Source organism: Cervus canadensis, chromosome 9, assembly GCF_019320065.1.
Source record: "Cervus canadensis isolate Bull #8, Minnesota chromosome 9, ASM1932006v1, whole genome shotgun sequence".
NCBI lineage: Eukaryota > Metazoa > Chordata > Mammalia > Artiodactyla > Cervidae > Cervus > Cervus canadensis.
This window is the reverse complement of record NC_057394.1, coordinates 10,658,858-10,681,608: the sequence shown is the minus strand read 5'-3', so window position 1 is coordinate 10,681,608 and position 22,751 is coordinate 10,658,858. Positions and strand designations below refer to the sequence as shown.

The 22,751-nt window shown below is 47.3% G+C and overlaps 1 protein-coding gene across 1 annotated transcript in view; it reads left to right on the top strand.

Moving 5' to 3' along the window:
* Positions 1 to 22,751, top strand: part of UBAC2 (UBA domain containing 2) — a 163,064-nt gene that overhangs the window by 112,898 nt on the left and 27,415 nt on the right. Inside the window, exon 7 of the mRNA XM_043477507.1 lies at positions 9,527 to 9,772. Coding sequence (XP_043333442.1) covers positions 9,527 to 9,772 — 246 coding nt within the window. The remainder of the gene's footprint in view (positions 1 to 9,526; positions 9,773 to 22,751) is intronic.

The following is a 22,751-nucleotide window of genomic DNA, read 5'->3' as shown; positions in this document are numbered from 1 at the left end:
ATTGCTTCCATATTGTTCTCTCTCAGATCACTCATTCTGGGGGAAGCCAGCTGCCATGTCACAAGGGTCCTGAAGCAGCCCTGTGGAGAGGTCTACATGACAAAGAACTGTGGCATCCTGGCAGCAGTCGGCACTAATCTCCCAGTTGGGTTTTGAGCTACCTTAGAAGCTGATCCTTCAACCCCAGTCGAGACTTCAGATGAACATAGGTAGGATGACATCTTGAATGCAGCCTCATGAGAGACCTTGAGCCACAACCACCCAACTAAGCAGTTCCTAGATTTCTGACCACATAAACTGTATGTATATTAAATGCATATTGTTTTAAGCCACTGCATTTGGGATAATTTGTTATTCAGTAATGTGTAACTAGTACAACTATTTTAATAATATTGGGTCTTCCTGTTCATAAACATGGTATATGTCTACTATGGAATTTTTTAATTCCCCTTTTAAATTTTGAAATTTTCAATGCATAGGCCCTATACATCTTTCATTAAATGTATTTCTAATTATTTGTGAGGTTTTGATGCTATTTTAAATGGAGTTTTGTCACAAATGTTTGTTGCTAGTACATGGAATACAGTTGATTTCTGTATATTGCTATTGTATCCTCTAGGATACAATAGCAATTTATTTATTTATTTCTGGTAGCTTTTCTGTGGATTCTTTAGGATTTCCTACATATTAATACATGATCAGGTCATCAGGAAATATATTTGGTTTATATATTTTCTTTCTTCCTTTCTGATCTGTGCATTTTATTTTTCTTGCCTTATTTCACTAGCTAAAACCTCTAATATAATGTTAAATAAGAGTGGTGAATAGACATCCTTGTCTTGTTCCTGGTCTTAGAAAGGATTGAGTTTTTCCCTGTTGAATCTCTGTCTGTAAATGCATAAGTTGTTCTTGATATTTAAATTCATTTTTATTATTTTTAGTCCAATGTAAGAAACAAATTTTAACACAAGCCTATTTACTTCTTAATTTTAGTTTTTTGAATCAGTTTATGAAAGTGGATATAATTATAAAAGGGGACAGTCTCCTTGTTGAAAGGGATATTAAAAGGTATTTACATTTTAGTGTTTGATTAAGGCTTTTTGCCGCCATGTACTAGAGACTGTAGCTGTCTCCCAGTGTATTTTTTCCTTAGTAACAGAACTTTCATCTTATTAGGGGCAACTGGGCCTCCAACTAAAAGATCACATTTTCAAGTTGCCTTTGCATCTAGGTCTAGCTGTCAAGCTCAAGCTTGGCATCCTGGCCAGTGAACTACAAGCATACTTACTGGCAGGACTTCTAGGAAGTCTCCTTAAAATAGCCTTTTGTCCTTTTGTTCTTCCTCATTTTCTTCTCCCCATTGCCTGGAATCCAGTTAAGATGGTTGGTTTCTAACATGAGAGAGAAGTAAATTTCTGTTGTATTTAAACCACTGGAATTTATAGTTTTCTGCTTCATGCAGAAAACCTCATCCTCTTGATGCATGGTTTTCTGAAAAGAAAAGCTTAGAGCAGCTTTCTAAGACAGTTTTTTAAAAACAAATAGTCTATTATTAGTTTAATTAATTCTGTTCCTCTTCTAATTCAAATTCCCACGAGTCAGAAGGATACCCAGTGTTTTAAATAGATAGTTCAAAATAATAATGAAAAATAAAAGAGAGCTATGGAAATAGATAGTTCAAAATAATAATGAAAATGAAAAGAGAGCTATGGGAAATTCATTTGAATCACTTTTGTACTTGACAAAGAACAAGATAGCAAGACTCTTTCAATAAGTGCTAAAGCCACTTGATTCTGTCATGAAAAGGACAGTCATTTCTTTTTTTGTGTGTAGTAAATTAAAATTTTATTACAGACATTATTTAAAATTGAGTGTTTCTGTCAAGAGCATTTCAAACATTTTTTGATATATTAAGAAGCTATAACATCAAAGTTTTGATAACAAAAGTGATCATGGTTTGTTTGGTTTTTTTTTTTCATTTATTTTTATTAGTTGGAGGCTAATTACTTTACAGTATTGTAGTGGGTTTTGTCATACATTGACATGAATCAGCCATGGATTTACATGTATTCCCCATCCCGATTCCCCCTCCCACCTCCCTCTCTACCCAATCCCTCTGAGTCTTCCCAGTGCACCAGGCCCGAGCACTTGGCTCATGCATCAGTCATTTCATAATTAATCACAAATGGCACAAATAATTTTGGGCATTTCCGATTTGTGTGCATATTCTTTGCATAATCAAATAAGTAATTTCCTTCCTTCTTTCTTTAGCATTTTCAGTGAAGAAGAAGGAATAGGAAAACGGACGGTTCATTAGAGCAGGAATTTTCTTTGTCTTGCTCCCTGCTTTTAGAACACAGCCTAGCACATAATAGAAGTTCAGTAAGCATGCATTGAATGAATAAATGAGGCCTCAGTGGGCCTGCTTTCTTCAGGACGTGAGTGAATATGAAGTCTCTGTGAAGGGGTCCAGGTATAAAGGTGACGTCTCTTCCCTTGTCTCGTCTTCTATCTTGAGACAGTAATGCTTTCTTCCAGGATAACAGCCCCTTGTGTTTGTCCTACTGTCCCATTAGATAAATTTCTCAAATGTTGGGACCTCGGTTCACCAGGACCATGGCAGTGCAGTTTGCCAAGTGGGTTTCTGTTCAGCCATAGTTGACTGGAGAAAGAGATCAATAGAAACCTGAGTATTGGTGCCATGTCATGGTTTCTCACCTTTGCTGGCTGTGGTTTCATGCTAGCACTAAACAAGACCAGAGGACAGTTGAGGTTTACTCTCTGTAATCAAGAGAGTTTCACATGGTTCCACCCAGCAAATTAAATTCTTTATCCCCTTTGGCTCAGACTTTCAACTGCAAGAGATCCAGAATGCTCTCTGGTTGCCTGACCCCTGGGGCCCTCTTGCTGGCCAGGATTCCCAGTTCCTACCTCTTGAATGTTCTGGTTCTGGTGTACCTGGCCTTCACAGACACGGCCCACATGGTCCTTCCCGCTGTATCTGAGCATCCTAGGCCTGTCTCCCAGCCTGCCCAAGACCCCTGCCACTGCTTCACCCCTTGTCACTGGGCCTCTCAGCTTGATCCAGGGCTTCTGGGCTCTGTGGACCTGCCAGACCCCTCCCTTAGAATTTCCCCTGGCCTCTTGACATGCAAATCCCAGCAGATGGTCTATTTTTAAAGCCTGTTTTTTTCCACAAACTCTATGGGGTTTCAACCAAATTTTCGTTCAGAAGTCCCAATATAAGAAGGGTTCATGAGATAATGAAAATGAAAGTTAAAAGTAATGTGTAAGGTAGTATAGTGAATAAGGATTATTTGTAATTCATAATAATACTCTCTCAAGGCTTTTGGTAGTAATGAGGTATAACTTAGGTAAAGTTTACTGTGCTTATCTTATCCCCCATCTTCTCCTAGAAGAGAGTGATGTGATTATCACATATTTATAGGAAACTAAATTCTTAAAGCTCTTTATATTTTAATCAATAGTCAATCTAAGAAAAAAATGGAAATTTTTATCTGAACCATCCTGAGGATTATAACCCAGGAGACAGTCTCTCAGGGAGCTCTGAGAACTGTTTGCAGAGGGAAGGAGGTGACCAGAACATATGTCATGTTGACAAAAGGGTGCATGCAATCAAGAACACATCTTGGCAGAAGGTTGCTGCTATTTGCAAGGAACAGATAGCTTAGTTAATGATTTTAGTGCTTTTCTAAGTGTGGGAAAATGCCAGACCCTAAGTTTATGACATTTCCTCCTGAAATATCTAGCTGTCTGAGGGCCAGCTCTGTCAGTTTTCCCAGAGCACAGAGTGCCTCACCCTGAACTTTGTTTTGAGTTCCTCTCAGAGTGTGCTATGGGTCAGCGACCGCAGTGGCTAGTGATTTGATTCTTGGAGAACTGGATGGTGGGCAGCTTTCTTCATTCTCTCTCTTCCCTTTCGGTCGTAGTACTCACTAAGGCTTGGGAGACATTTCGTCACCAACTTTCCCCAGTGCTCTTAGGAATGCTCGTTCCCAGGTCAGGAGGATTTCATCATTAGGCTACTCAGTGCTGTTACTGGACTAGGCCTTGTTCACAGTAGCCACAAGCCTCTGAACCACCCGTCTTATTAGTATGTTATGGTCTAGGAAACGGTTCCCTCTTGTTGCTTCTTCCCTTACCTAGAGTCACACTGTTGGCTCTTAGAGGATATGCATTTGGTCAGTTTTTTCACGTTGCCTGATCATCATTTATTTTACCACACATTTGGTAATGCAAATAACAATAATCTTGTAAAATAGGCAAGATATAAGTAAAATAAGGTCATAAGTATTAAAGCTATGAATTTCCATTCCACGTGGCCCAGTATCTCCCCAGGTCACTGGACCAGTTTGTTCTGCTTCAGTCTCTATCTTTGAGGAGAATGATGTCTTGGCATTGTTCACCTAAGGTGTCTGCATGTACAAGGTTTGTGAGGGTCATTGTGAGCCCCCCACAGGATTGAGTAAAGGGTGTTATCATCCATTACTTTACTTTAGGGAGTTGCCTGGCAGGCACCAGAAGGAGAAAGGTTGACCTTTGTGGTTGAGCAGGAATTTCTGCTCTTGGGGAGGGCTGGGTAACCACATGACAAGGATGCAGAGTGCACAGTAAGGAAGAGGGGAACAACAAAATGGGCGGAGAAAATTTTATGTTTAAATTTTTCTTGTCTTACCTTAACATACAAATTTTTATTTCATCACCCAAAACATTTTACAGTAGCACTTTATTTATTTGTTAACTTGAGGTTGTGCTGAGGTACCAGAGGCGTGAACTGGTGGATTCTATGTTTTTGTCATATGGGAGGTATGAACTCAGCACCAAAAAAGTGTGTCCTTTGGCACCTTTCCAGTTTCCTTTAAAAGAATCTAAAAATGACATGTTTTTTGGACCGTTCCCTCACCATTCTCCCGGCAGGCCTTTTTCTATGTGCAGAGGCTTTAAAGTGATCAAAATCAACCAGAATTCTTCCCCTTCCAGAGCATACATTCAGATAAGTAAGACTTAAAATAGCACTTTATGCCAATGAGCACACTTTATCCCTGCCAGAATTTGCAGTCATGCGTTTGTTTATTGCTGAGTAGAATGTACTAATTCTTGATAGGCTGTCCCTCCTAAAATCGAACACATGGTTTCATAATTTTATATGTAATGGTGGGGGGGGGATAAATATGGGCAAGAGAATAAAAATCTTTAGCCTTCCTCAATTCCTTAAAGGAATCTCTGACCTACCCTTCCTATTAAGAACCACTCCCCCCCTTATTAAATTGTGAGCTCCTTAAGTACAGGCAACAATTGTACATTGTCATTATTTTTTTCCTTATTTCTTTTAAGACATATGATTGCATAAAGCGTGAATAACACAGTTGTTATGTGGGTTCATAATATATTAGGACAGAAAAGTAGTGCAGTGGATGAGGGTAATGTTAAGTGGAACTGTCCTCTCGTAAGTTTCCTTTATTTTACTTGAAGTATTTTGGTATTAATTCTAAGCACCTTGTGTGTGTACTGAAATCCCTAGAGCAAACACAAGAAAAAATGAGATATTGCTTTAAAAATGCCATTGAACGAATTAAGATGAAATACTGAAAAGTATTTGTTTAATGCAAAAGGAAATAAGAAAGTAGGAGCAAAGAACAAAAAACAGTTGAGATAGAACCAAACAGCAAAATTCATCAAGGTAAATATATTAAGTGTGAACAGGGAAACATGCTAATCAAAAGGCAGAGATTGTCAGACTGGGTTTAAAAGTGAGAAACTGCCGTGTGCTGCCCACAAGGCACGCTTTAGATGCAGACACACACACACAAAAGGTTGACAGTAAAAGGATAAAGAAAGATTAATATGGAAATAGAAATCTGAAGTGGCCATATTAATCTAAGACAAAATAGGCTTTTTTGTGAGTATTACTGAAAACAAAGAAGGAGACTTTATTGTGATAAAAGGGTCAATGTATGTGAGACTGATAACAGCTTCCACATACACGAACATGTTCCAAATACTCGGGGTTAGAACTATGGGCAAATGGATAAATTCACCGTCACAGTTGGATACTTTGAGACTAAAAGAAAAGAAAAGTTAAATTTTTTACTTAATTCAAATCTCAGAATTCTGATTCGTTCAGATTTTTTTCACCGTTCGTGATGTTTATGACAACATTTTGCTGTCTTCAGCTGAATCACTGTGCTTTCGCTGTTGCACAATTCCATTTTCCGTCTTCTTTTTCACTCAGACCTTCAGAAAAGGAATCCTTACTTCCTCGCCCCCTCCATGTGACTTTTAGCCTACTGTAGCTTTTAAATTATGAAGTAGATGAATATGTGTTTTTCTTTTGTAATCTAGGCTTTATGTTTCTTACTTAAAAATCCTTTCTCATCCTAGTGCCAAAAAGATGTTCCTTCTATATTTGCGCAGAAAGATGTGCAGTTTCGTAAATTACGTTTGTGTCCTTAAACCCACTGGGAGGTTTTGTGTGGTATCAAGCAGAGGGAGCTGGTTTGACTTCTTCCTTCTGTGTGGCCAATGTGTTCTTTTTGTGTGTGACATACCCATTTCTGCTGTGTACCAGGTGCCTTGTAATCCCTTGCTCTTTACATCAGTTTGAGACGCTCTAGATAAAGACCTGGGGCTTCCCAGGTGGCACGAGTGGTTAAGAACCCACCTGCCAGTGCAGGAGACCAAAGAGACGCAGCTTCAGTCCCTGGGTCGGAAAGATCCCCTGGAGAAGGGCACGGCTCCAGTATTCTTGCCTGGAGAATCCCATGGACAGAGGAGTCTGGCGGGGTACAGATCATGGGGTCACAGAGTTGGACACGACTGAAGCGACTTAACACATAAAGACCACCCTGTTTTGCTTACTCAAACTTTGTAGCATACTTTATAATCTGATAGGCCTTAGTATGCTTCCCCGAAATTACCTCATCTATCCTGTACCCTTTATCCTTTATTCTTAAATCATTTTATTGTGATACATAACACACAACAAAGTGTCCATAAACTCTTTAAGTGTCATGAAGCCAAACAAATAACGATGAAGCCAGTGTGTATGGATTTATTGGCTGGGAAGTGCATCTAGTCAGGCCAACATCCTGCTGAAAAATTACCGGTAATCACAGAGGGCAGAATCTCAAGTTCATTTTAGTGCTTCACTTTTTACATGAAGGTGCAGGAATCTGAGGTCATTGAAAGTGCTTCCTGAGCTGTGCATCTGACCGACCTATTTATCTGAAGCAAAGGGTGCCTCCTCCTGTGTTTTCATCCTGAACTTTCCCCAGGGTGCACCGTCAGTGGATGACTACCATGGGTTGTGACTTCACTCCTGTGTACTGAGCTCTTTTGTTCTTTTTTTTGTTCATGCTTTTAAGGATTTCTTTCTCTGACTCTTATGGAGCTAGATGTACATTTCGTTTTATTATCTTTCTTGGGACTCTTGCACTTTCAGTTTGAGTATTTATATTCTTTGTTCATTCTGGAAAACTCGGTTATTATCTCTTGAAACAAAGTCTTCTTCATATATTTCCTCTGTGGTCTTCTTTTGGAAGCTCCGAAGACATCCACGGAGGGCCTCTGTGTCTGTCTGGAACCCCCACCATGTGAAGCCCAGGTTCTCCCTGAGGGTCTGCCCTGCCGAGCCCTCGCCTCCTCCCTGCAGAGGAGACGGGTTGCTTCTTGCACTGAGTCCTCTGATCCTCCCCTTCACTCCCACCTTCCTCTCTCATCCGTCCGGGGCCCCTCTCCCACCTGTGGATTTACCCTTCCTCGAGACTGCTAAGTCGCGACTGCTAAGTGTGTTTTCCATTTTGTTAGTGTGGTTGAGGATTACAGATGTTCTCTCGTTGCACTGAATCTGAAGCTTGTTTCTGTTTTCGTTTTCTTTGTTGTTTTGTACAGTTCACAAAGGAAGTAGCATGGAAATTATTGAAATCAAAAGTCCTTTTCCATTCGCCCTTTAGCCTCCTCCAGTCTGTCTGTTTCTCCTACCACTGCACCAAAGTTGGTTAGTTTTGCCAAATCCAGTAGTCATTTTCCTCTCTCTGTCTTACGTGAACTCTGGAGCTGCATTAGACATAGCTATTTCCATCTTAAAACACTGTTCTCTTAGCTTCAGCAGTACTAAACTCTCCTAGTTTTCCTTCTTACTTGCAGCCCCTTCTCAGATTGCTTCACCGGCTTCTCCTACTCTGTCCTTCCACAAAGTATTGGCGTACCCCAGGTTCAGTCCAAAGTCCTCTTCTCTCCTCGGTAGTATGCCCTCACCCTCCTATTATCTCTTCTAGTTGTCATGCTTTAAATGCAGTCTGATACCACTGACTCACAAATCTTTCTCTCTGCTAACTTTTCCCTTGAGTTCCAGAATTTTATATCCAACAGCCCACTTGACAGCTCCACCAGGATTTCTCACAGATACTCCTGAGTTCATTCTTGCATTGCCTTTGCCATTTTCTCTGCCTGAAAGGTTTTCCTCCAGTTCATCAAATCACTAGGACTTCATTATCCTTAAGAACTCTGCTCAAGTGTCACTTCCACCTGAGCAAAGAAGGTCCCTGCTCCAAGTCACCTTACTGTAATCTCTTCATAGATCTTGTCCAGAATCGTTTTATGTGTTTGCTTGTTTACTGTCTGCTCTCCGTATTGACCATGACTGTCAGAGTAAGGCTTTATGTCTTCTGCTCTATTTTAAGTGCCTAGAACAGCCCTGGTATGTAGCAAATTCTCAATAGATTTTTGCCTGATTAGGTAATTTTATTAATAAAATATTAAAGTGTACTTTTCTCTTATTAGAAAGTTATCAAACTTGCTCTGATATGATATGAATAACTTCTTATCCTAAGAATCAGATTCACAAAATTGAAGATTTCTCTCTAACAATGTTTACCGAGAAAACCACAGGGACACTAGATTCCTCTTACCATGTAAATTGCCTTAAAGATGAAAAATAGGAAGCAGAACTGTGCGTTGCTAACTGTTGGCAAGGATTTCTAAATCTAGGAAAAATCCATACATGATAAATTTATTAAAATACTATATACATTTTAGATCATCTTTATTTTCTGATAAAGGTGTGTCTGGGTTACATCACTGACTATCAGGGTTGTTTTATGCCAGTATCTCTCTCTGATGGCCATCTGCCAATAAAAGTAACCACAGAATTAGTACAGTGTGAAAGTGTCTTGATAATCAGATATTTTATGGCTTTTTTTTTTTAAAGACAACATGGTTTTTAAGTATGGTGCCAGTACTTTCAAGTGTTAAATAGGATTTTGCTGTCTCTTCTAACTTACTAAAAACACATTTGTTTACTGAGGAGATTCAGTTTTTTGTTGGTTTGGTTTGTCCTGCTCAGTATCCTGCAACTTGGTAGGCGTTCTGGTTTTCACCTCACCCTACGAAAGTGAAGGAAGAAACACCACCTGAAGTATTTTACGGTCACTAATTTCTGTGTCAGATATGTTCCCTAAAAACTTCACGACCTGTCAACAATGCAGGTGGTCTCTTTCTCTTCTAGGTTTCTGGGATCTGCTACAACAGCAGAATGCTGCAAGTCCACGAGGTGCTGTATGTGCCCAGTTGGATGGCCAAGTTCTGCGCTTGGACCCTGGAGCCCCTCTTCTCATCCTCGGAGCCCACCAGCGAGGCCAGGGTCGGGATGGGGGCCACCGTGGACATTCAGAGGCAGCAGAGGATGGAGCTGCTGGACAGGCAGCTGATGCTGTCACAGTTTGCACAAGTGAGGCGGCAGAGACAGCAGCAGGTAAATTATAACAATCACAGTCGAAAGTTGGGGAGGACTCAGGGGCCTGCCTGAACGTCTCCTCTGAGACTGTACACATCGAGACCACGTGGCATTCCTCTGCATTGCAGCGTGGATATCTTGGCACGTTTCCAAGGTCCCTGATCGTGGCTATTCTTAGTGTTTTCTTTGAAAGGTAAAAAAAAAAAAAGTAACTTGCCACTGAAAGACTGGTCAAACTGGACATTGTTGCTCCACTTCCAATAGATAAGCATGATTTCTTAGAGAAACACCAACCTAGTTAACAAGACGGAATATTTATCTGTTTTTATCATCTTGTAAAAGCCACAGTGTCTTCCTGTTAAAATGCTTATTATTGTATGCTCTGGAGTAAAGAGCAGATATCAAACTTCTTGATTTTCCTTGGTTGAAATGGAGAGACTATGAAGGTAATAGAAGTTCAAGGGAACAGCCAACAAGTCGGTCAGATAAGCGCTGGGTTTTCTCAGCCTTGTCATTAATCATCAGGAAATACTGAGCATTTATCCACAAAAACAGCTCCATCCGAACAGGGTGATACCACACTGGTGTTCCCAGGGTTACTCTCAATCAAGCTGATCCTTCTTGGGCACTTCTGTGATCCAGCACCCCGCGCTTGTCATTTCCCGTCTCCATCCCCTTTACCCTCTGGTGTATGAGAGAGCGTTCTGTTCTCTCCTACATCGCCTGCCTGCATTGCGTGTGAGAAGTCGGTCTTCATTGCGTGTGGTCTGGAAAGTGATGTCAGGTGTGACGTCCCTGGACGTCAGTAGAGAGCCAGGTCCCAGAATTTCCATCTGGGGTGGGAAGAAGGGGGCCCCTTATCAGTGGGCCAGGTCTGCAGGTGAGAGAGAGGGAAGTGAAGGCTGGTCCCTGCAGGTGTGTTTGAATTTGAGGTGACTCTGGAATGTACAGTAAAGGAAGTTGACACGTGGGGAGACTGACGCGGCTCCTGGAGAGATCAGGGCTGCAGGTGCGGCTCCTAGAGTCCTTGTGTAGGGTTGGGAGGTGAATCCAACAGGTCAGGGGTCCCCACCTCTGGGATCTCATGCCTGACGATCTGAGGTGTAGCCAATGTGATAATAATAGAAAGTGCACAGCAAATGGAATGTGCTGGAACCATCACCTCCACCCCCAATTCGTCTTCCGTGAAATCAGTCCCTGGTGCCAACGAGGTCGGGGACCACTGCAGAGGATTATACTCTGGATGAACATAGGTCGTAGGCTCAGCCTATATTTAGCAGGAGGAAAAGGGGAGAGCCTTTGAGGAAATGGATGGAAGAATAATAAGTATGAGGACTCAGAATAATCAGCGTGCAAAGTGATAATGAGTATAAATATTTTCCAATAGCCCGGACAGAGCTGAGAGGGAGAGAAAGAAGTAGTGTGTGATCTGAGATTGCTGGCTCAGCTAACGAGAGATTTGATGGCAGCACCATCCCATCAGCACAGAAGAGCAGACAAGGAGTAGTACATTGACCGGGGTACCCGTGGGTTGCCTGAGAGGAGGTTCCCCAGGAGGCAGCTGTGGTCTTATGCTCATGAACAAAACAGGAGGTCATGTTTCTGAAATTGGGGTTCCCAGCAGGTTCTCACGCATGGAGTTGATCAGAGAACGCTGTCGGAATGAGCACAGCCTTGGGGAAGCAGTGGTGAAGGACAGAGGGGGACTCTGAGCACCAGTCACAGGGAAGGTCCGAGAGCTAACCTCACAGCGCGTGAGCCCTGGCGTTGATAGAGCGGCTGCCAGGTGTCTCCAGTCCGGACAGACACAGGTGTGGACTGCGGGTCTTGAGAGCTGCACGCCGTCCACAGAGCAGTGTCCCTTGAGAACTGTCACCCCCCACAGCAGGAAGCCTGAGCGCCAGTCCTGCCAGAGGAGGGACCTGAGCACCCGCCCCTCACACTGCTGGAAGCTTCGTGTTTCACTTAGGTTCCCGGAGCAGCTCCTCCAGGGTGGCAGGGGTGCTCTTCCCAAGGGAAACCTTAAGCGGAAGGTCTACAGGACAGACCACCTCCCCTTCTGCCGCAGCCAGCCTTGAGGCCACCCTGGTGACCAGCCCCCTCCCCTGTGGTCCGCTTGAGAGTCCCGGCCCTGCCTGGAATGTGACTTGATGAAGAGACAGGTGCGCTCAGCCCTGTGGGTCCCCGGTCCCCATGTCCTTCCTGGGCTGTCTGCCACACACGTGCCTGCTAGAACATGGGTGAGGAGGTTTAGGAGATGCCTTCGCAGGTCTGTGAGATGCCCGAGCACCTCACAGGGTCTTCCCTCCCACCTTGTGTGCCCTTCTCTGAACTTTTCCTAATGATCAGGGTTAATTACTCCTGCAGGATAATGACTCCTTCCCTTGCCTCCTTTTTTTTGGTCAGGAGTGCCCAAACTGACAGGACCACAGTGGTCACTTAAGACGTAGCAGTGTTCTTGCTTTGTCCCCACTGGAAGCTCCCTTCAGGTGAGCCAGGATCTGTACACCACGGAGTCCAGAGTCATGGGACAGGGAGCACAGACACCCCTAGTAAGTCACTAGGAGGGCAGATCATCAGGGCCCCTCTCCTCCCACCCCTGGTTGCCAGGAGCCGTGTGCTCTGTCTCCATGTCCTCCGCCTGTTGATTTGGGCTGTTCTGCACCCTGGAGCCCCGAGCGCCATCCTTGCCAGGTACCACCTGCAAGTTGGCGTCTGTCTTGCCTCACCTGGCTGCCCATCTGTCTGGTCATGCTGTGAGAGGGTTGGTGTGCCCCGTGGTCTGGGCACTGCCCCGCTGTCTCGGCTGGGAGCGGGCCTGTGGCCTGAGAGATGTCATCTGGCACCCTGGTCAGCCCCTCACACAGCCCACCAGCCCACAGGGAGCGGTGCCATGTGACAGAGAAGGCAGGTGGCCCTGAGACCGGGAAATGTGTCACTTGTGGTAAAATGAACTGCCTGTGTCAGCCAGCGCAGGTTGCCCCAGGAGAACACCACAGGCTGGGTAGCTTTAACAACAGAAATTTTCCTCAGTGTTCTGGAGGCTGGAGGTCCAATACCAAGACACTGTCAGGGTTGGTTTCTGGCGGGACTCTCCTTGGCTCTCGCGGTGTGTCTCGTGGCCTTTCCTTGGTGCCTGCATGTTCCTGGTGTCTCTTCTTCCAAGGACGCCAGTCCTGTTGGATTAGGTCCCATCTTTATGACCTCATTGAACCTTAATTACGTCTTTGAAAGGCTTTCCAGGTGGCCCCAGTGGTAAAGAGCCTGCTTGCCAATGCTGGAGACACAAGGGACCTGGGTTTGATCCCTGGGTCAGGAAGATCCTCTGGAGAAGGAAATGGCAACCCACTCCAGTATTCTTGCCTGGGAAATCCCCATGGACAGAGGAGCCTGGCGGGCTGCAGTCTGTGGAGTTGCAAAGAGTCAGACATGACTGAGCACACGTGTGCTCTTTAAAGGCCTTGTGTATGAGTATGGTTGCATTGGTGGATCAGAGACTTCAGCCTATGAATTTTGGGGTGGTGGGGTACATGTTTCAGTCTACAGCAGCACCCCTTCCTGAGTAGTGAGGGCCCAGCAGACTCACCCTGGCTCTCAGGCACGGTCCATTTCTCCTGGACGGGTGGTGGAGTGTCCAGGCTCAGCGCTGCTCTCGCTTACCCTCAGAAGCAAAGTCCACCTTGGAGAGCGGGGCCCACGCACAGCCTCCATCCACCTCAACAGCACTGTTCACGTACCAGCCCCGGGTGACTGGTGACGGGCTGGCTGACGGCCGTCTGCCAAGTCGTTCTGTCCCCCCTCTTCTGTGCTGGATGATCATGGTAAGCTTGGGGCCTGGATGTCACACTGCCTGCCTGTTCCTGGATGTCACACCACATGCCTCTCCCCAGGCCACCTTGTCCCCTACCTTTCCCGTCCCCTGGCCACCCAAGCGAGCCCTTCACCACGTCCAGTGAGTCCATACATGTTACTCCTTCAGGCCACCACTCTTTCCACGCAGAGTACACTACCACATGCACTAGCCAGGGTCTCCCCGTTGGGAACACTTGTCCCTGGCCCTGTCTTTTCAGGGTGACCCCCCAGCTGGAGCCGTAGTGCAGCCCCAGCGCATTTTCAGCTCTCACTTATGTATCGAGCTAGCCCATGTACTGAATTTGGTCCCTTGGTCCTAGGAACCCAACCCAGTGCTGCAGGAGGTGTGGACTGGGGCAGAGGTTTTTTGCGACAGGGGTGGTGGACACAGTGGTCCAGGCGAACTTGCCTCCGCAGCCCCGCAGCACCCCCGGCCTGGCTCCTGCTCACCCTGCACACACCACTTCCGTGGGGCAGTGGGTTTCTTTAGCCCCACCTGACACTAGAACTTGGTAGGTCTCACACTTCTGACCACATGCTCACTCCGTACCCGTGGTCAGGCACTTCCTATCCCGAAGTGTCCAGCAGCAGCATTTCGTGGAGTTTGTGTAATTCTCTGCTGTGTATGCATGCCCTGGCCCCAGTGCCCGAGGCGTCCGCACCACGGTTGTCCCCTGTGGCTGGCTGTGGACTCCACCTGGGGTCTTCCCCCACCACAGATGCTCTGAACACCGTAGCATCTGCTGGGTCGCACAGCCCAAGCACCCATGACTAAACCAGCCCTGGGTCCCCACCCTCCTTAAAGGGCTTTCCAGCGGGCAGCTGTGAAGTGGTGCCCTTTGGTCTGTGGCTCTGCCGCCGCTGGGCAGGCTCCCCGACTTTCCGAGGTCGGTCTTGCCCCCAGGTCAGTGTGCTAGCCCCTGGAGTCCTGCCACTGGCTTCTCATTGTGGGGTCTGCGGCAGACAAGAGCACGGGGGTCCTAGTCCTGGACTGCCTCAATTCCCTCTGCATGTATTCCCAGCATCAGCCTTGAGGGTCCCAGCTGTTCCCTGCCCGCCCCCTGGGCTCAGGGTGCTGGCTTGCCCACTCACAGCTGCCAAGAGGGCTGCAGAACGGGGGCCCAGATGGGTCTGACTCCAGGGCCTCTGCCCTGTCCTTCACTGTGTTTTTCTTTGCTTCTTGGCTTCAGCTGGTAGGAAACTCAATGCTAAGTTTAAGGTTCAGTCAAATTAATGGTTTTTTTTTTTTAAATCCAAAGTTAGTACTCCTGCCTCCATCTTCTTTAAAATATCTTTTTGATTGTTGTAGAGTCCTTCTACTTTATTGCAGGCCTCCTCAAATTCTGTGATTGCATTTACGATAAATTTATTATTTGTTTACAGACTGTGGGTTTCCAAATGTTTTTTCATAGAACCCAACGTTTGTTTGGTCAGAAAGCCATTCAGCTCCTAAACACTGTGCATTAGATTGATCTGTCTGCATTTCAAGCATTCCAGAATAAGGCCAGAGTCCTGTTTCGGTGTATTCCTTTGCACTTCTTTGCCTGCTCCTGTCGGATTTCATCTTGCTGCCTGGCACCTGCTTCGTGCTCGCTGTCGTCCACCCGCCTGTGGTCTGCACTTGGCTCTGGGGTCACAGTCAGCCAGCGGACATTACTGAGACAGTGACCAAGTTTGCTGGGGACTCAGTGGGCCCCTGAGAAGTGAAAAGCACACTCCTTTCCCTTTAGAGAGATTTTGATCAATGTCAGGGAACTCGACAGATACACTTGAATTAGAGAAACATCTGAGAACGATGAAATATTGGCCAGAGTGCCCAGGGCAGAAAGACCCCTAAGGGGGCCTGATGCTGTGAGAGGCTTCAGGAACTAAAAGGATGGGTGGGATGTGGGTGGTGGAGAGGATGATGCTGGTCATCCTAGAGAAGACCAGCAAGAGGGAGGGGAGGCCTTGGAGATGGTAAGGAGGCCTGAAAGAGGAGGGGCCTCGCAGAGACGTGGGGGCTGAGAGGTAGGTACGTAGTGACCACGGGAAGGAACACAGCGACCGTAACAGAGGGAGGTGTTTTTCAACCCAACGGCAGAGTTGGAGTTTGACATTGGAGGCTGTCAAAAGTGCTTTAATCAGTAGTGTTGCTAGGACAGTTATCTCAGCCAAGTTCCTCTTATCGCTGCATATGAGATTGGTAGAGGAAGGAGAGACCGTGGAGGAAGAGACCAACAGAAGATTCTAGAATTCCAGTGCTCAGCTCTGTGAACCCCTGGCCAGGATGACAGCTGTCTCTTCACTGAGCTCCAAACCCACACTCTCTCCAAGGTCCAACCCGCCCAGTTCTCCCGGGCACACTCCCACCACACCCAGTGCAAGGCTCCCCTGAGCTAGGCTCCTGGCTCCCAGACCTAGACCTGTGGCCTCCACCTCCTCTCCTGGGCTCTAGACCTCAGCATCCTACCACCGCTGGATGTCTCCCCCTATCTGCTCCGGAGCACCGAAATGTACCATTGCTTTGCTGACCTGGCTCCTCTGCCCCTCCTTCCCTCCCTGATGGGAAGCACCACCGTCCTCCCGGAGGCCCAGACCAGAGCATCCTGACTTCCCTTTGGACTCTGCCCTCGGCTTCCCCATCCCGCAGGTCCCCTCCTTCACCTGCGTCCCAGAGAGTCTGCGTTCTCCGTATAAACCCGCCATTGCCTCTCTCTCCATCTCCTGCCTCAGTCCACGCCACCGTCTTCACTCACCTAGGAAAATCTTGTCTTGAGCGCGCCCTTCCCCCGCCTGCCCCACACTCCAGCCCCCAGCTGGGCTCCATGGACACAAATCCAATTGTCTCACTCCCACCAGGGCCCCTGGGAGGCCCGCCTCAGCTTCCAGGGTGGTTCCTGCTCCCTCCATGAGGCCCCTGCCTGCTCCTTAGCCCCATCTCCCCCCCAGCCCCGCCCCAGCCCCCACCTGCCTCCGGCTGATCATGCTGAACTGTTTGCAGAGCATCTCAGCCCTGTTATTTCTCACTTCTTGCCTCCACATCTGCCCTTTGCCGACAACAAACTTCCCCTGCACCAACTTCCCCACCCCAACCCCACCCCACCCTATGCGGCCTTTGCTTGCCTAACTCCCGCTCACCCTTGAATGTTTTCTAAAACCCCCTCCTCGGGGAAGCCCTCTTCAGCCTCCTGGTCAGCTCCGACCCTCTGTCCATTCTCAGAGCCCCGTACGGCCAACTCAGGCGCCAGGGCTAGCCGTGTGTCTTGGGGGTGGGGTTGGGGGGTGGAAACTTTTTCCATTGTATCTCTAGCATGTTAATAATGCCTGGCACGTGGTAGGAACTCATGTATTCGGGAAATTAGTGGCTCCATATGCGTAGAATAAATATTTACAGAATTTCTTAACAGACTGAGGCCAGGGACTTCCCTGCTGGTCCAGTGGTTAAGACTCCAAGGCAAAAGGCACAGATTCGATCCCTAGTTGGGGAACTGAGATCCCACCTGCCACATGTAGCAGCCAAAAAAATACACACACTGAGACCACCAGCCAAACGCAGGTGTATAGTCCTAGCCAGAAAGTACTCAGGACCATACACCTGTCCCCTGAGTGGACAAGGCTGGAGCAAACCGCTAAAGACAGCCTGAGATCCAGCTTGAGAGAGAGCAGAGAGGAGGAAGAGGGGCCATCCAGGGGGCGAGGAGGCGTCCAGGAGAGTTCAGGGCAGCCAAGTGATTCTGGAAGGATGGAGTATGGGTGCTCAACAGATTCAGAGGCCATTCCCCACCCCCCACCAAAAAAAAAAAAAAAAAGAAAGGCCAGGCAGAGACAGTGAGGAGGAGGAGACCACAGGAGCCGGCTCCCTTGTGGAAGGTGTTTTGGCGGAAGGCACCTCGTTAAGAAGCAGTACACGGACTGGCGCAGAGGACAGGCGCGCCTCCCTTGTGCTCAGAGCACCCGGCCTTGTCCTCAGACCTCGTGCGGTGTCACGTCCCCGTTCCCGAACGTGCAGCTGTCCCACGCTCTGCAGTGAACGCATGCTCTCCGGCGCTGAAGGGAGGCGACAGCGTGACAGCTCTGCAGACCTCGCTTCCCCTGGGCTCACAGGGTCGCTCTTCGGCGCCCTTCAGTTCATCGTCAGGCCCAGCGACGTGACCTTTCTGGACATTTCCACGGTGGTCACTCCCAGAAGCTCTGATGGACTCGCCGCAATGAAAGCTGAGCTGACTCCATAGTAATGCCCGGCCGGTCCTGCCTTCTCACTCTCATCTCCCTCCCAAGCCCAGAGCCGTCCCCTTCTTCTGTACACTGTCGTAGGGGCGGCATGTCAGCTCCACGGTAACCGTACCCCCACCAGCTCCTTGCTCCCGGGCCCACTGCCCCCTGCCCCCAGCAGGCTCGCCAGCTCACGGTGGCTGGCGTCGCCCAGTCATTTTGGTACTAGCAGCTGCCGATTGTTTTTCCACTGCCGAGACTGTTATGTAACTCCTCGGGGGTTTGTGCTTCATTCATTCACTGAAGAGTGTTTGAGTTCCTGAAGGACGAGAGCTGTGTGCTCTGTTTGCTTGTGCCCCTCTTGGTTCCACCACAGCGTGCAGTCCAGAGAGAGGAATAGCCCTGCCCCGGCCCTCGAGAAGCCGGCAGCCCGTGGGGGACGAGAGATGAGTCAATGCACAGGGCCAGGTTTCTATTGGAGTCCATGCCAGCAGAAGAGTCCCGGTTTGCAAAGCCCTGTGTGGTTGAGTGGACTTGGGGAGACGCCAGCATGCAGGCCTAAAACAGGCCTCAAGGGCCTGGCGAGAAAAAGCATAGGGGCTCGAGACAGCTGCGGGAATGACAAGTGAGTGCATTTGTCTGAGCTCAGGGTTTCCCTCGGGAGAAGGCAGTGAGGTGAGGCCAGGACGTCAGAGGTCTTGTCCCACACTTGGAAGTGTTTTTCTCTGGTCTTGCAAGAAGTAGAGTTCGTGAAGGCTTTTAAGCGGAAGAGTAAGTACGATTTGTCTCTTAAGATGATTTTGGCCTTGATATGAATGATTCTGGGGAAGAGTGAAACTGGGGGAGGAGGTCACTGGGAGATGGTGAGGATGCTCTGAGTCCTTGGGACATTCGTGGCGTGAGGCACGGCGTCCTCGCTACATGAGAGTTAAAGGGTCAAGCCCTGCCAGCCCCGGGGTGCTCACACCTCCAGAACAGTTGCTGAAATCCCCTCTGTGAGGGACATTGGAGCAGCCGTGGATCTCTGCAGCTCCTCAGCACACGTTCCCCTCTTTGCTGGTCGTGCCGCCGTCAGAGTAGAAAAGCAACAGGATGTAAATTTAAAGGGGAAGAAATCTGCAGTCAAGGAATCAACCCTGGGTTGACAGGGAGCTCCGTGCACAATCTCTCTAGGGTTGTCATGAGGATAAAATAATTGGTGCAGCATTACCTGATGCATCAGAAAGATCTGTCAGGTATTAATTACTCTGACTGCATTGGAGGGTCTGTTTTCAGGGTCTCAGGAAGTTTGAGAGTCCTGATTTCAGAGCTAACGTGATTGTTATTCCTCTCTGAAACGTGTAACCTCTAAAACAAAGGTCAGTAGGCTGCGGGCGCATGGGCCAAACCTGAGCCTAGGAACGGTCTTTACCTTTTTAGTGGCTCCAAGTACCTGCATAACATCTTGAATTTGGTCTATTGGTCTTCAAAACCTAAAGCGTTCACTGCCTGACCTTTTACAGAAGAGCTTTATCAACCCTCTGCCTGAGAAGATTATGTAGCCAGCAACTTTCCAAGCAACTCTGTCTCCCAGGAAGTCTGTCTTCTCTTGAGTTTGGCCGTCTGGTAACTGGTGTGAACCGCCATTCACTCTGCTGTTTGGCTGATGGTGACAGTGCCATCACGTGCCACGAGCTGAACTTGGTGAGGAGACTTTGTAAGGCATTTCTGTAAGAGCTCCATGTACTCCAGGAGTAGAACCAGGGTGGAGCCCACCGTGAACGCATCCGGGCTGGGCATGAGCCAAGCAGGAATTTTGTCAACAAAGCAGTGAGGTCACTTGGTGCTGATTTTTTTCGTTACCTCTGCACTTCCTCCAGCTGCCCGTGTTTCCTGGTTGATGATCACCTCTGTTTTCAGCAACGAGCAGCCTCTCTGACCCACGAGGAGAGGAGATGTTGGTGCCTACCGCAACTGGCCGTGATTCACACATGCATTTCAGTTATTTTCTTGGTATTTGGTTTGACTGAGTTGGCTGTATTCTCTCACCTTCCCTTAGTAACGTTTTGCGGCTGTGAAAATTGTTTCTCTCCTCATCCAGCTCAGCAGCAGTTGTCAGGTAACAGCTAACATGTGCATGGTTACGAGCCACATCTGCCTTGCAGATCATGAGCGTTCCTTTTATTAATCAAGGATTTTTAATTTAGTGACTTTTTTTTAGTGTAAATAAACGTGCTCTCAGGTTCTCAATTTTATTAAGTTTTTGTAGTCGCTTTATTGAGATTGAATCACATACCATATAGTGCACCTACTTAAAAGAGGTCAATTCAGGGGATTCCCTGGCCGGCCAGTGGATAGGACTTGGCACTTTCACAGCCAGGGCCCAGGGTTTGGTCTCTGGTTGGGGGCCTAAGATCCCTCCAGCCACCGGCACAGCCGAAAAAAAAAAAAAAAAGAAGTATAATTCAGTGATTTTGAGTGTGTCCACAGAGTTGTCCCACCATCACCACATTCAATTTCAGAATATGGGTGTTGCTTCCAGAAGAGACCATTCCCATTAGCAGTCAGTCCTGCATCCTCCCACCCACCTCACCCCGGGGTAGCCAGCCATCTGGTTTCTGACTCTCTAGACTCGCCTGTTCTAGACGCCGAATCGAATCAGATACTGTCTGGCCCTTTGTGACGGGGGCCTCACTTGGCCTCACATTTCTGAGGTTTGTCCTTGTCAGGCAGCATGCCTGACTGTCCTTCATTCCAGTTTCTGTCATTGTCCCTTCATCTGGCCGGGTCTCACCTCTCGGCCTCACCAAGACTAGTTTCCGTTAGCCTCCTTTCCACAGAACATACTTAGCGTACCTAGTGTTCAGCCAGGCTCTGGGGAGTGCCACAACCAACAGGACAGCACGGACTTGCCTCTTCCCGCGTCAGAGTAGGGAGCAAATGGTCATGAGGGCTCTTCTGGAAGGCCCTCCCCCAGGCAAGTGTGTCTGGAATGGAGCCCTGAACGCTGTATACCTAAACCTCTGTGTGTCTGTGTGTCTGTGTATGTGGTGTGTGTCTCTGTGTGTGTGTGTAGCTCAGGAGTCCACCTTGACTCCAAAGGGAGCAGGTTCTCAGCCAGGATGAACCCTAGCAACCCTGAAGACAGCACCCGAGCACGTGGCTTGCTTCTCAGCACTTTTCCTTTTCAGCTTTGCTCTTTCACTTTTTGGTGCAATTTGATTTAAAAGCCATCCTTTTCAAGTTGCTGCACTGCCTTGTCAACAAAGCAATCTAATCAGTTAGAGCTAGTTCTTTTATGACTTTTTTCTTTTATGAGTCTGAAGTGTGTAGTATCAGGTACGGAATAAGTTACTAGCACTCGGTTGATAAAAATCTGCAAATTAAATCAGAACTAGGTGCGAGAACTCTATTTTCAAGTGAAATTCAAGCTCTGCTGTTTATCTCAATCTGCACCTACTTGCAGAAACTGCTGTTATGTTTTGGGTGCTCTTGCAGTTGATCACTGACCTTTGTGACACAATTCAGAACAGGAAGATAGGATCAATATAAATTCTAATCCCTTTCCAAGGCTGACTCATTAAGTGACCTCGAGAAAATCATTTCTGTTTTCCACTCTGCCTTGGTCTTCATGAGAAAGAAGAGGGTGGTACAGTCTCATGGTGCTTAAGGACGCAAATATACGATGACCACATATTCGGTGTTTGGGGGAAACTGAAATTATCAACAATCCTAATTCTCTTCATAATTGTTTTTTATTTTTCTCATTTATCACTTTTTTAAAACCATGAATTTAGAATTATCAGCAATCCTAATTCTCTTCATAATTATTTTTTATTTTTCTCATTTATTACTTTTTTAAAACCATGAATGAATTTAGAGATGTGCCTTGAACCACAGCTAGTGTTAAACAGAGGAATATTAGAGGAAAAAAAAATCTGTCTCCATAATCATTTTGTAAATTTTTCCTCCTCAAAAAAAAGAAAAACCATCCCTGTGGGTTTTGAAAACCAGTAAACTGTCCAAGTGCAAAACAGACCCCTGGGCTATCCATGAGTTTTTCAGGAAAAAAAAGTCTTTCTGATCATCTCGAGCAGCCTTGAATTTCATGGAACCCACCCCAGCTTCAGGCCTGAGGCCTGCTGCAGCGGGTGACAGACGTGGTTTTGTGAAGAAGACGGCAGGAGCCCAGGAGTTTCCAGGCTCATGAGTCATGATCTCCTATTCGAGATCAGAGCACAGATTAGCGATACCAAGATTTTTTTTTTTTAATCATACTTTCTAAGTGATGGCGGTGTACACACCCTTGTCACGCCTGGATTCCTGGGGTGGGGCGAGAGGTGCAGTGCCGCTCCGTCGGTGGCTCAGAGCAGGGGCTCTGGGCTCTGAGAGATCACTGCTCGCTCAGTGCTTGGCTTCTGTGTTCCTGAGCTGCCCGGCGCTGCCATCTTCACAGGGGTGGTGCTCAAGGGTCCTTGCTCAGTAGAGATGCCCATCAGAGCACCTCCTTCAGTGCAGGTGACATTCATAGGCAGTCTGTACAAGAGGGGATAAAGTGGAGAGTGTCTGGACCTGTGTCTGCCTGGGCATCTCTTGCAGCAGCTCAGGCAAGTGGCCCCCTGGGCTCCTGCTGCAACAGGGAAGACCTGTTTTTGAGAGAGAACTGCCTGGCTTTCAGGACATTCTTTTAAGGGATAGAACCCGGGTCTCCCGCATTGCAGTCATATGGTTTACCCTCTAAGCCACCAGGGAAGTAAGGTACTGATTTGGAAGAGGCAACTCAGAGGGATTAGTTTAAGGATCATCTAGTCCAGTTTTCTGTTGTACACATGAGACAACCTAGACTCAGGTTGTCTCATCCTCTCAGACTGGCCGCTTGACTGAGTTCTGTAGACGTTCAGTGATGGGGAGACAAGTAAGGATTTGGACAGTCAAGGAAGAAGCTACTTACAGACGGAAAACAAGAACCGGG